Source organism: Eleginops maclovinus, chromosome 20 (genome assembly GCF_036324505.1).
Source record: "Eleginops maclovinus isolate JMC-PN-2008 ecotype Puerto Natales chromosome 20, JC_Emac_rtc_rv5, whole genome shotgun sequence".
Lineage (NCBI taxonomy): Eukaryota > Metazoa > Chordata > Actinopteri > Perciformes > Eleginopidae > Eleginops > Eleginops maclovinus.
The window spans coordinates 6,785,176-6,797,616 of NC_086368.1; the positions used below are offsets into that span (position 1 = coordinate 6,785,176).

General features: G+C 40.2%; 2 protein-coding genes across 8 annotated transcripts; one reads left to right on the forward strand and one right to left on the reverse strand.

Moving 5' to 3' along the window:
• Positions 1–415: 415 nt before the first annotated feature.
• On the reverse strand, positions 416–5,163 carry LOC134882631 (bromo and FHA domain-containing protein DDB_G0267958-like). 2 transcript variants are annotated; one of them, XM_063910442.1, is made up of 5 exons: positions 4,239–5,163; positions 3,715–3,882; positions 3,425–3,603; positions 3,073–3,313; positions 416–2,536 (listed from the first exon to the last, which is right to left on the reverse strand). In XM_063910442.1, the coding sequence occupies exons 1-5, from the start codon at positions 4,875–4,877 to the stop codon at positions 2,033–2,035; spliced, it is 1,731 nt and encodes a 576-aa protein (XP_063766512.1). In that variant the 5' UTR covers positions 4,878–5,163; the 3' UTR covers positions 416–2,032. The 2 variants fall into 2 exon arrangements, with proteins under 2 accessions (XP_063766512.1, XP_063766511.1); XM_063910441.1 differs by having other exon boundaries at positions 416–2,545.
• On the forward strand, positions 4,241–11,177 carry kctd6a (potassium channel tetramerization domain containing 6a). Of its 6 annotated transcripts, none has more exons than XM_063910444.1 (7): positions 4,241–5,943; positions 6,139–6,301; positions 7,360–7,459; positions 8,131–8,300; positions 9,117–9,369; positions 9,934–10,092; positions 10,333–11,177. In XM_063910444.1, the coding sequence occupies exons 3-7, from the start codon at positions 7,433–7,435 to the stop codon at positions 10,441–10,443; spliced, it is 720 nt and encodes a 239-aa protein (XP_063766514.1). In that variant the 5' UTR covers positions 4,241–5,943; positions 6,139–6,301; positions 7,360–7,432; the 3' UTR covers positions 10,444–11,177. The 6 variants fall into 6 exon arrangements, with proteins under 6 accessions (XP_063766514.1, XP_063766516.1, XP_063766515.1 ...); XM_063910446.1 differs by having other exon boundaries at positions 6,142–6,301; XM_063910445.1 differs by having other exon boundaries at positions 4,241–6,306.
• Positions 11,178–12,441: the final 1,264 nt, after the last annotated feature.

Consider the following 12,441-nt stretch of genomic DNA (forward strand, 5'->3'; position numbering starts at 1 on the left):
ACTCAAAAGTGGAATGAACTCATTCAGACTTTCGTTTTGATGACTCCAAATCAGTGCTTCTCCTATTTATATAAATAATTATTGGATTAGATAAGTTTAGATCAGATATAACTTATTGATCCCAAATTGGGATTTTTTAAATTATAAATAAAAATAAACAGTAATAATATACATTATAACCATGTTTTCTCCAAGCAATGTTACCGACACACACACACACACACACACACACACACACACACACACACACACACACACACACACACACACACACACACACACACACACACACACACACACACACACACACACACACACAAATAATACTAATTAAATAATAAAATAAATAAAATAATATCTTTTTAATGAAAGCAGCGAAAATGCAGCAACAATTCAGAGGGACAAGACAAGCGAAGCCTTTATCATTTTTTATTAACAAACTTACAAGAAGTCCTCCATCAGACTCACTGAACAGTCAGAAAACACATTCATCAGTCCTCTTCAACTCAAACATAAACAATACATGTTTTTTAGAAGCTCTAAGAAACTCAAAAACCAAACCCCTTTGTTTAAAATCAAACTATAAAACAGTGTCTCGAGTTACAGAAACTTTAATTCAATCAGATTTTAACCAGGAGAAAAAAGTCCAGCTGCGCCTTTTTCATTAAAGGTGGAATTATTCAGGGAACTCTGCAGAAAACCATATATTTAACTTTACGGGTCCCTTAATTCATTACGATTCCCTGGAAATTAATTTGAAATTCCCCAGTTTTTAATTTAACTATAACCTAATTACAGTCCTTTCTTTACAATTATGCGAAAATTAAAGGCTATAATATGAAGTGTAAAAGGAAAATGTTAGTTATTTAATTCCTGACAAATGTCTAACCCTAACCCTTTGTTTTTTATTAACATCATTTTTAAGTCGTTCTGTGCTCATCTATTAACCGGACACCATTTGTTAGCCAGCGCTGTTTTTATGGTAATATAACAGAAACATAATAGCCACCTTCTTCTGATCAGCAATTGAGCACATTTTCCAGGAAATATGTCAGATTTCCTGTTGCTGTTTTATGTCATATTAAAGTAAATTGGGTTTTGAAATCACAAAACAAGACATCCAACAACCTTGGACTTCAAAAAATTATTAATCTAGAAAACCACCAGCAGAATAAATGTGTAATAAAAAGTAATCTTTCGTGGCAGCCTCTGTAATCATACAACTATCTTTGATTGTGAGATCTAATGAACATGAGCCTGAGCGTGCTTCAAACAAGGCAAACATGCTTTTTTCAGCATCTCAAATATGGATATTCTTCCTTATTTTATTTCATTTCAAAGTAAATATCTTTGGATTCAGGGCAGGACAAGACATTTAAGTTTAGGATAATGATTGGTCTAGAAAAATAATTGTTAGTTGCAGCCCTATTATTGTTTTGAATTGTGGTTTCATTTTATGAGGCTGTTTCTTCTGAAATTATGAAATCTTCTTGTAAGTTTTTCCAGTTGTTACCCAGTGGACCTAGTAATTCGTCATATGTCCCAACATTTAGTGCCAAATTGTGTAGCTCTGTCCAGAAACCTTTCCAAGATTTGAAAATGAAAAATGAAACATTTATTTTCTAGTAAATTAGGAGACCAGGAGCGCAAAATGTTAACGAGGAATTGTGTTTTGGAGTTTCGCTACCATGATAATTAGAAAGTCTGTTGATTTTCAGATCCAGCTAACCCGAGACATTAAACCAGCAGCAGATTATCTTGCGATCAATCAGCTGGGGCTCTGCTTATTTTCAGTGGAGCAGTTTTTTTTTTTCAGGGGCTTTTCTGAGATCAAATGAACTCCTTTATGCTTTAAATTGATTTAACATCAAAATAACAATATAAAGTAAAGCTCTCACTCGTTTCTCTCCATAGTTTCGGCCCTCCTATAATTCCTTTCAAAACCCCCCCAGAGGAGAGGGAGGGACTTTTCTGTCCTGCTCTCTGCTTAGAGGTGGAGCCTTTTTAGTTATTGGGCGCAGCCTGCAGAGTCTCAGGGAGCTGATAGGTCGGATCGTCCGACTTCTGAGTGTCCCTTCAGCAAACCGAGCCTCACCACCACCACCCTCCTCTTCTTCTGCTCCGACTCTTCATCATCCGACTCTTCCTCCATTTCCCTGTCTTTCCCCCTACGTTTCCCCCTCTCCTTCCTCTTCTCCTCCTTTCTCTGCTTCTTCGCCTTCTTCTTCCTCCGCTTCTTTTCCAACTCTACCTTTTCCTCCACTGCTTGCTCCTCCTCTTCTTCATCCTCTTGGACTCCCACTTGCACTTCTTCAACTTCCACTTCCTGAACCGCCATCTCTATTTCTTCCTCTTGTTCCTCCTCCTCCTCGTCATCATCATCATCATCATCTTCCTCGTCGTCTTCTTCTTCTTCCTCATTCTCCTCCTCTTCTTCTTCCTCCTCCTCCTCCTCAATGTCATCTTCCTCCTCCTCATCCATCATATGTTCTCCCTTTATCTGCTCTAGTTTCGTCTTTATCCTCTGTCGTCCGTTCTGTGTTGGCTGACAGGAACACAGCACAAAGTTAAAAAAATAACTCCAGTACTTCCCAACAAAAAATAATCTTAATGCAAGCTTTTATTTACATTTTTTACCAGAAGTAATTGATTGCAAAAAGATTTTAAAAATAAATAATATACACATCTTTTAAAATATATTACAATTCACTCGGACACTGACCTATAAATAGAACCCGTCTGAAATCTCATTTTTGCAATGGATGGGTCATGTATTGCCTTTCAGCCTAACAGAGATATGATTATTGGTCTGTCCCGCCCCTTAGCCTATCACGTACAATCGGTTGTAACTCCTTCGGAAGGGAACTTTGGGTTTTTAGCCTTTGCAGACCGTTTACATGCATAAAAACCTATATGACACACAAGAGGAAAGGGAAAACCCCCAAAAGCAAAATAGGGCCCCTTTAACATGAGACACGTGGGTTTCTTGTTGCTCCCTTATTTATTTATTTATTTATTTAATTGATTGTGACATGGAATAAGAGTTTGTGCAACAATCACCATAACACTCACCGATTTCTTGCCGTTTCGGAGCCGGTGCAGCAGTAACCTGACGGTGTCTTTGTTCTGACATAGTCCCATCATGTTCAGGGCATCAAGAGCGGAGCCGGAGCAGCCCTGCAGGCGGAGCTCGGCCCCCAGAGCCGCCTGCATGTAGTTGTTCTTCCAGATGTTCCTGGTGAAGAGTGGGAGGGAGAGTGCCACCACAGTCCGTCGCTCCAGCAGTGTCTGGGCCTGTTCCTCCGACATCTGGCTGTCAGACAAACAAACAGAACAAGTGTTCATTAGATCGCTGTCCAAACAATGAGATTTTAATACATATATTTGTACTGTTATGAATCAGCGTGTCACTTCTTAGACTTACTTGCTGCTCTTGGAGAGGCTGTTGATGTCCGGAAACAGTGAGGTCAGGCAGGAGGTGACGAGGGGAGCCTTTTCCTGGGCCCAGTTCAGACAACGCCGCCAAGGGAAGGATGACAGTGGCTTCCTGCTCGTCACTTTTTGATGGAAAGGATTATCCGTCTGCCGTGTCAGCGCCTTCATCTGCACCGCCACCAGGAAACACATCATGACATGATTATGTATTTTTCTTCTGGAGAGCTAAAGCAGAATATGTTTGTTCTAATGGACGGTTTTAGTAGTCCCACTCCTCACCTCGTCTTTCAGCTGTTTGCTCCAGAAATCCATCATTGGCTTCCGGGCACCTTTGGCAGACCAGAGCATTTTGAAGGCAGCCTTGTAGCAGGACTTGCTCACCAGTAGCGCCGCTTTGCTCTTCTTACCCATCCTGCGGCCTTTCTTCTTCTTGTCCCTCACCTCTGACTGCAGTGACCAACACCAAGGAGCAAAAAAGAAAACACCAAACATCAAAAATTCATACTCATGTCCTCATATGTATGGACAAGACCTCATCAATGGTTTACAAGTTGTTTCTCACACACGTATGGGGCCAACGACAAACTGCAACATTCTAGACTTACAAAATTGGCTTTTGAATGTTAAACTGCAAATGTGGTATTAATGGCATAATTCACACAAGAACATTATTTACTGTTGACTGCCATATACATTTAAAGGTGGACTTCCGAAGTGGGAGGGGCTTCGTCTCAATGCATTGCAGAATGTATGATGGGAGATACCGCTGTTATCAGTATGACCAGATATTATTAGAACCATACCTGTTTTGTCTGAGGCGGCTTCACCCACAGAGTCCGCTTCCCACTCTGCCTGCGTTTACAACTGCTCCTGATGACCTGGGCGCAGGTCTCACACACGAAGGACTTTTCGTGCACAGAGGCACCCGGAAATGCCCACTGCACAGTCTCCGGGGTGGAGAAGGTGTACACCGCCCTTCGGTTGAAGCTGCGGCCCTGCCGCTCGAACTCAGAATGGCAGGCGGAGCAGTCCTTGTCCTCCGGCCTCTTTGGTCTCCTGCGGCCGACTCGAATAGAGGGGGGTGCGGTAGAAGCCAGTAGACATGGGTCTGTCTTATGGGGCACCTCTTCGGTGTTCGCTGGAGGAAACGCCTCCACAACATTTCCACCGGGGCAGTCAACCTCCGCACCAACAGCCGGTTCGGGGAGCTCCATCGGCAGAGTATGTTGCCCAAGGGAGCTAGACTCGGGTTCGGCTGCTGTCGTGAAGCTCTCCTCTGCACTTACTCCCTCGTTACCCGCTGGTGCACCTGAGGAGGGCGCCTCCGTCGAAGTTAGGTTACCGTCAGCAGAGTCGTGAGCATAGTCATGCTCGTTTGTCTCGGAAGAGGGAACAGTCTCCTCTCCATTCACTGCGTTGGTTTCGTTGGTTTCACTCGCCATTCTGAAAACACACACTCCGGTTTGAGTCAACTGTGGAAACACGCAGGAAGAGAAACTCTGTCTGCGGTCATCGCTGTTCGCAGCAGGCCAACGGTTACTGTCTAACTCTGGAGCCCGCCAGAACAACCCACAGATGTTTCAGAGTAAAACTCTCCCGAACTGTCAGGGCGACATGTACAGCAAAATGAGAGTAAATCTACAAAACTGTGGGGATAAAATAAAGATCGTTTTAAACCATGAACAGCTGCAGATCAGATGGAAAACAAGCTATGGCCAACAGGATGTAGCCGTTGATAAACATTGAACTAGTTTCCGTGTTTCTGTTGACCGACACACCGATTGTGACCTCGTGTGGTGGGAGGTATTTACTACAAGTGATAGCGTCATAGATGGACAGACTTGATCTCATAAAATCCTTTCTAAATCTTTCAATATATGCACTGACCAAAAGCAGCAATAGACATTAAAATACTCTTTTGCAAGTTAAATCATTGCATGCAAACTTTAACTAAATTATTAACAAAAGTATTGATTTCTCAGTGTACAATATATGTTGAAAAAACTATAGTAGAGAATAAAGTATCAGGGGGCTAGTATGGGCCTATTACGATCTTTATAGATAGACATGACAGATAACCTTTTATTTAATCAGGGAAACGTATTGAGATTCAAGCTTTCTCATCATGGTGCCCTAAAGTTAGCCTACATATTCAATAATGCTTTAAAAATCTGTCTAGTTGAATGCAGTGCTGTAGCTTATTCCACCTGCATATGGATTGACATATTATGTATAGGCTACCATTTTTCTACCTAGCCTACAGTATAATCCTTGTTCTTAAAAACGATGGTAAATACAATAGTTGTTTATGAAGTATGGCTTTGTAAATACGAAAATGTGTTTAGTAATGACTCTTATTTTCCAAGGTCTTATTTTGATAGATCTTACCGGAAGAACTCACACTTTCGGTGTCTAACTGGACAAACCTGTAGCTCGTGGGTGACTGATGGATGAGGGATTTTACCTCTAACTGTGTGTCGCATTAAAGCAGAGATGGCGCAGTTATCGGTAAGACCACAATGTAATTTTTTTATATATACAAATGAAGCTAATTAGCAAGCGAGCTAACGGTATTTAACGGTAACGGCAGCTTCAATCAAACGGAGAGAGAGTGTTAGGATAATAATAACACACAGCAGGAAATCAACACTTTAAAATGTTTTTAATATGCTCCTTTATGTTTTTACTTAATGTGTGGGAAAGTAGTGAGATTTACAGTATGATGCAGTACGCAGCAGCACCAAACCAACGTTACTTCCTGGAAACTGAACACATTGAAAACATAATATTGTGGTACTGATGAGCATGGGCGGATCATGAACGGGCCAGAATCCTGCAAAAGGCCCCAACACCTCTGGTAAAGCTGGTAAAGGAAGAGCTTTTATTAATATTATATGTCCGGCTCCACCCACAGCTTAACAGCTCCATAGTTTCCTTTTGTTACCTGGACTTGGATAACTTCACACTGTACATTGTACGTTTATAATTAATATATAAGTAATTCTTTGCACACTTCATGTAAATAATGCTCTTTTATATCATCTTAGCTGCACATGGGCCCTTCAATAGTGTTTAACTTGTCAGATAGTTTACAGGTTTTTATCTTCACGATCAACTTAAATATTTTCTACTTTTTAGTTCTGTTTTATTTCCATTTTCAGATGTTAATATTTTATAATTATTTATTTTCTACTCTTTTTCATTTCTAATTATGTGCAATGCCTTGTTTTCTGTGCTGCTATAACAAATACATTTCTCAATTTCGGATCAATTAAGTTTATCTTATCTTATCCTTATCTTAATCAGTATCAGAATACCTTAATTCGTCCCACAGAGGGGAAATTTACATTTTTACAGCAAAAGTGAAGATAGAGATGATAAAATAAAACATTATCATATAAATAAGTAAAAGTCAAATATAGCATGAAATGGAAATATTAATAGAGTACAAGTTCCTCAAAATGTATTAACTACAGCACTTTAACACAGGTGCATTGTTTATACTATCTCATACAATCCCCTGCCAGTAATGCATTCCAATGTCGGTTAATTGCAATGCTATTCTGCCCCGCTTTTTCAAAGATCCATACACAATTATATTTACTTTCAATAATAATAAATATTTATATATATATAGTATATGTATGGGAGAGAAACTCCTTCTGGAGGGAACTTTGGGAGTTCAGTCTTTGCAGACCATTAACATGCACAAAACCTATACAACACACTACAGGAAAAGGGAAACCTTAAATCAACTGTTTATACATCTGGGTTTGAATTAAGAAGCACAGTCCAGAGCTCCTACCTCACTGAGGGGTTTCTGGAAACACCAGACGCATTCAGATGAGGTTTGGACTGTGGCAACACAGAATCAGCTGATCGTATATCTCCATGGCAACGATGTTGTGGTCCTCTTTGTTACAGGTGTTGCTGGAACTGATCTTATCAAAATTCTGACCTGGAAGAAAAACAACAGTCAGCCAGCACAGGGCTGCAGATGGAGAATGGAGACCTGGGTCACATTGTGTGTGTGTGTGTGTGTGTGTGTGTGTGTGTGTGTGTGTGTGTGTGTGTGTGTGTGTGTGTGTGTGTGTGTGTGTGTGTGTGTGTGTGTGTGTGTGTGTGTGTGTGTGTGTGTGTGTGTGTGCACGCACGTGCTTGCGACCAGTTAAGCAATGGACCTTCAAATAGTTTAAACTTGATTTTAAAGTAAAAATTGGGTTTAGATTTATTTGAAATTAGGGATGTGCAGATAACAATTTCTGTATCCATACCAACCATATAATGTGCTGATATTGGGTAAAGATGTGTTAACAGCAGGCCACTTAACTCTAATTCAAAATACCCATTTAGTGATTTGTTATTGGATTTTTCTGTTTTAACGGCTCTGATTTTGTTAATGTTAATTGTTAAGGTAGCCGTCAGTACAGTGGCAGCCAGGTGCAAGTGTTGTAATGGTCAAAAACACAGGCTGCAGTTTCAAAAATGATACAAATAAAAAAAAGGTTCACCCACTTGAACAAACGCCCAGCATTGAGATGGGCTCAATGCAATATTTTGGGGAATTTTCTCCCGAGTCCTTCCTCTCACAGGGGCTGAGGCTCCGTTTAGCCAAGTTTAAACTCCCTACAGCACAAATATGTTCTTGGTGTATCTTCAAACATTGTCAGTGACTGCTGTCCCTGCTTTGTCCAGATGGGGGAGCCAGTGACTCTGAATGTGGGCGGTTGCTTGTACAGCACGTCACTGTCAACGCTACAGCGCTACCCAGACTCCACGCTGGGAGCCATGTTCGGAGGAGACCTCCCCACGGTAAGGGATGTACGGGGAAACTACTTCATCGACCGTGACGGCCCGCTGTTTCGGTGAGTGTGAGTTTGTGTTAATTAACATGTTTGGGGTGGAATTTTATTTTTTGAACAGTAAAATCTGCAGATAGCTCATGAAATGAATCACATTTTCACTTGCAGTAATAATGCAAACGTGTTATGTATTAGACAAACTATGTTATGATCGTGGTAACGAGCCATCAATCATCAATCAGTTGTTAAGGAATTCACTCAGAATTGAGTAATCCTCTATTAATTTCTCCTTTAACCTTAAATCAGGCATTTGCTATATAAACATACATCTAATACTCCTGGGGAACACATCTTAATCCTACGCTAAACTAGAGTCCAGTAATAAAATAGTCTCATCACTACTCTGAATTGGACCATATTTTACGAAATAAACATCACGCTGTATTGAAAAACACGTTAAACTAGTGACTGCAACGATAATCTTGCTTTGAAAATGTTTAATTAGGTATTCAATAAAGTAAGAAGTAGGTTCATTTTCTCAGACTTCTATGCAACCAGAATCTTTTTTGGAACCAATGGAGTTGCCCCCTGCTGGCCATTAGTAAAAATGCATGTTATGATGAATGTTTAGTCGTTTATTTAGTCACTTATTAGCAGTGATGTAAAGGGGGGGGGGGGGGGGTGCGCAGCTGTTAAGCTTTATTCTAGGCTTCTAACACACTAACAGATAACAAAAAAACATTGACTTCGATTCGAGGGGACCTGAAGTGGTAAAATGCTAAGTCATTTCCAGGAGGTTTCCCCTTGCTCTTGGGGCGTACAGCAGCTCTCCCTCCAGCTCAGCATTGTACACATATCCGTATGTTTCTGCTGCTTCAGCTATATCCTCAACTTCCTGCGGACGTCAGAGCTGACGCTGCCGTGCGACTTCAAGGAGACCGATCTGCTCAGGAAGGAGGCTGACTTCTATCAGATCGAGCCCCTGATCCAATGCGTGGGAGACCCCAAACCCCTGCTTCCCTACCCCACAGACACCTTCGAGGAGGTTGTGGAGCTTTCCAGCACCAAAAAGCTGTCCAAGTATTCCAACCCGGTCGCAGTCATCATCACGCAGCTCACCACCACCACCAAGGTCAGTGGAAACAGGGGGGGTTAGTGAAAATGTACATCTCTTGCCCTCTGTTCAAATGTTTCTATTGACAATGTTTCACTCAAATGTTACCTACTGTAGTACTTCCTGTAATTTTTATTTTGGCAGTAGATACTTGATTTGATTGATACTTGATTTTGTTCCCCAAAATACAGTATGTACTGCGAAAATGTATTTATATTGTGAAACAAAATAATATTTTCTAAACTAGTTGATTTGTATCTCACTGTATAAAAAGTGAAGTACAGTATTTTGGCATGGTTTTGCTTAATGAGAAACTAAAATGATGTTTTGTTTAGTTTCCGTTATTATTGAATGTTCTTAAAGTGGTATGCAAATACTTATTATTGCCATTTTTGGCAAATCCTATGGTAATGAGTTCTGATATTTCACTGCCTAATTGACATGGTTAAAAAATACTGCACAACAATACTTCAAAGAAAATAAATATGTATTTCAACATATTCAAATTGAATTAATTAGGGTTTCAATATAATGATAAGTATATATAAAAGAATTTAAAGTATGTCCCTCTTTTATTATTAGGTCCATGCAATGTTAGAGTCTATCTCATGCAGTTTCACAAAGTGGAACAAACACATGATGGATACCAGAGACTACCAAGTGTCCTTCACCTTCGGACCATGTGACCACCAACAGGAAGTCAGCCTGCGTGTCCACCTGCTCGACTTCATCTCCAAAGCTGTAAGAGGCTTATATATTTTCTTTCATGTGTCATGCGTCTGCCTGCTAGAAAAGTCAGGTCCACATTAACTACTGACATTGACACCGATAAATTGGATCAAGTTTTTTTTAAGTTTAGTGGCCAAGATTATAGTTTGTTTATGAAAAACAAGAAGGTTTAAACCATAGTATTTTCTTAAATAATGACTAATTGATAATTGCAGTGATATGACTCAGTTTGCCTGCCTTAATATTTTCCAGGGTTTCACAATACGCAACACACGTGTTCATCACATGAGTGAACGGGCTAATGAGAACACAGTAGAACATCACTGGACGTTCTGCAGACGAGCTCGCAAAGGCGAATACTGACAAATGGACTGATGGATGTACTCAATGACTGGAGGAAAATGAAGAAAGAAAGTCTGTGTTGGCTTTGTTGTTATGTATTAATCTTATTTATGATGTGTTTTTTTATCATAATGCATACATTCTATGGAAAGTGAAGTCAGTTAAGAAAAGTCAATCAAAGAAATCCGATGTGGTACATTATCATTTTTTGATTGTTAAGCTTTGCGTCGGGCTCCGTGATCACCCTGTTGGGGTGACCGCCTCGCTGCACATTATCCAGCTTATTACAAGGCCACATACTACACAAACTGATGACTTGACTCCCGATATTAATTGAAATGATTTTATTACACGGAGTACCAACGGCTGGAACTGCAGAAACAACAACTTAATTTAAAATGAACGGCTGCACTCACCAATGTTTAGTGTAACTATCGAAGTCTGTTCACAGTTTCTTTTCCATTAACAAGTCCTTAAACTGACTTTTGACCAATCAGATCTGAGTATTCAACTAAGCCGCGTAATACCTGCGATTTTGAGGTTCAATCACGTATACATACTTTTGCCAACATATATCTGGCAAGTTAGCATTATCACAAATCGTTTGTACCTCCATTACAATGAATTCATATTAATTGCAACTACAAAAAAAAAAAAAGATATATGGAATTTTTTTAATGTTATTTACACATCCTCAGTTCTCCTTTTGTGAAATGGTCCAATTTTAAACCAAAATAAAGAAGAGGTTGATTTTCTTTTATTGTCTCTCTCAAGCTTAAGAGATTTCAATTTTTGGTATAAAAACATGAAACCACATAAAACACATCAGTACCCCTTTAGGAACTTCTGAATTCTTTATGTTACTTAAAAAGATGGTCGCTAACAAATGGCTAAATATGACCTCTAAATGAATTAAAGTCATTAGTCATTTTGTGATTGCCATACAGTGGTATGCAAAAGTTTGGGCACCCCTTAGGAAAACCACTGCATCAGTTTGTCACTTGCTGAGCTTTTGAAGCAGCAACTTCATTTTAACATATGTTATACCTTATGGTAACAGAAACATCTCAGTAGTGAAATAACTTTTATTGGTCAAACAGAAACATGTTTATGTGCATTCAAACAAAAATAGGCATGTGCATAAATTTGGGCACCCCTAAGAAATAATTCCATTAATATTTAGTATTGCCTCCTTTTGCTGCAATAACGGCCTGTAGACGCCTCCTGTAGCCACAGACAAGTCCCTTAAGCCTGGCAGGTGGTATTTTGGCCCATTCTTCCACACAAAACGTCTCCAGTTCAGTCAGGTTTCTTGGCCTCCGTGCATGGACAGCCTTCTTCAAATAAATCCATACATTTTCAATGATGTTAAGGTCTGGGGACTGGGATGGCCATTCCAGAACATTGTACCTGTGCTTCTGCATGAATTCCTTGGTGGATTTTGATCGGTGCTTAGGATCATTGTCCTGCTGAAAAATCCAACCCCGGCGTAGCTTCAACTTTGTGACTGACTCTAGAACATTCTTGTCAAGAATCTCCTGGTACTGTAAGGAATTCATGTGGCCCTCAACTTTAACAAGTTTTCCAGTACCTGTGCTAGCCACACAGCCCCATAACATGATAGATCCTCCACCAAATTTTACAGTGGGCAACAAGTTCTTTTCATTGAATGCAGTGTGTTTTTTTCGCCATGCATACCTGTTCATGTTATGACCAAATAACTCAATCTTGGTCTCATCTGACCACAGTATTTTGTTCCAAAATGCTTCTGGCTTGTCCAGATGTGCTTTTGCATACCTCATGCGACTCTTCTTGTGATTAACACTCAGGAAAGGCTTTTTGCACATCACCCTTCCAATGAGCTCTTCCTGGTGCAAAGTACGCTGGATTGTGGAACGGTGAACAACTACACCATCAGCAGCCAGATGTTGTTGTAGTTCTCTGGAGGTGGTCTGTGGCTTCTCTGTGACCATTTTCACCATCCTTCGCCTGTGCCTTTCCCCTATTTTTGTCGGCCTA

Excerpts from the sequence above, each read along its gene's own strand:
- LOC134882631 (XM_063910441.1), bottom strand. The coding sequence starts at position 4,877 with ATGGCGAGTGAAACCAACGAAACCAACGCAGTGAATGGAGAGGAGACT. Across the intron at positions 3,604-3,714 it reads GCAAACAGCTGAAAGACGAG|ATGAAGGCGCTGACACGGCA; the intron begins GTGAGGAGTGGG and ends GTGGCGGTGCAG. Across the intron at positions 3,314-3,424 it reads AGCCTCTCCAAGAGCAGCAA|CCAGATGTCGGAGGAACAGG; the intron begins GTAAGTCTAAGA and ends TTTGTCTGACAG.
- kctd6a (XM_063910445.1), top strand. The coding sequence starts at position 7,433 with ATGGAGAATGGAGACCTGGGTCACATT. Across the intron at positions 8,301-9,116 it reads CGTGACGGCCCGCTGTTTCG|CTATATCCTCAACTTCCTGC; the intron begins GTGAGTGTGAGT and ends CTGCTGCTTCAG. Across the intron at positions 10,093-10,332 it reads TCGACTTCATCTCCAAAGCT|GGTTTCACAATACGCAACAC; the intron begins GTAAGAGGCTTA and ends AATATTTTCCAG.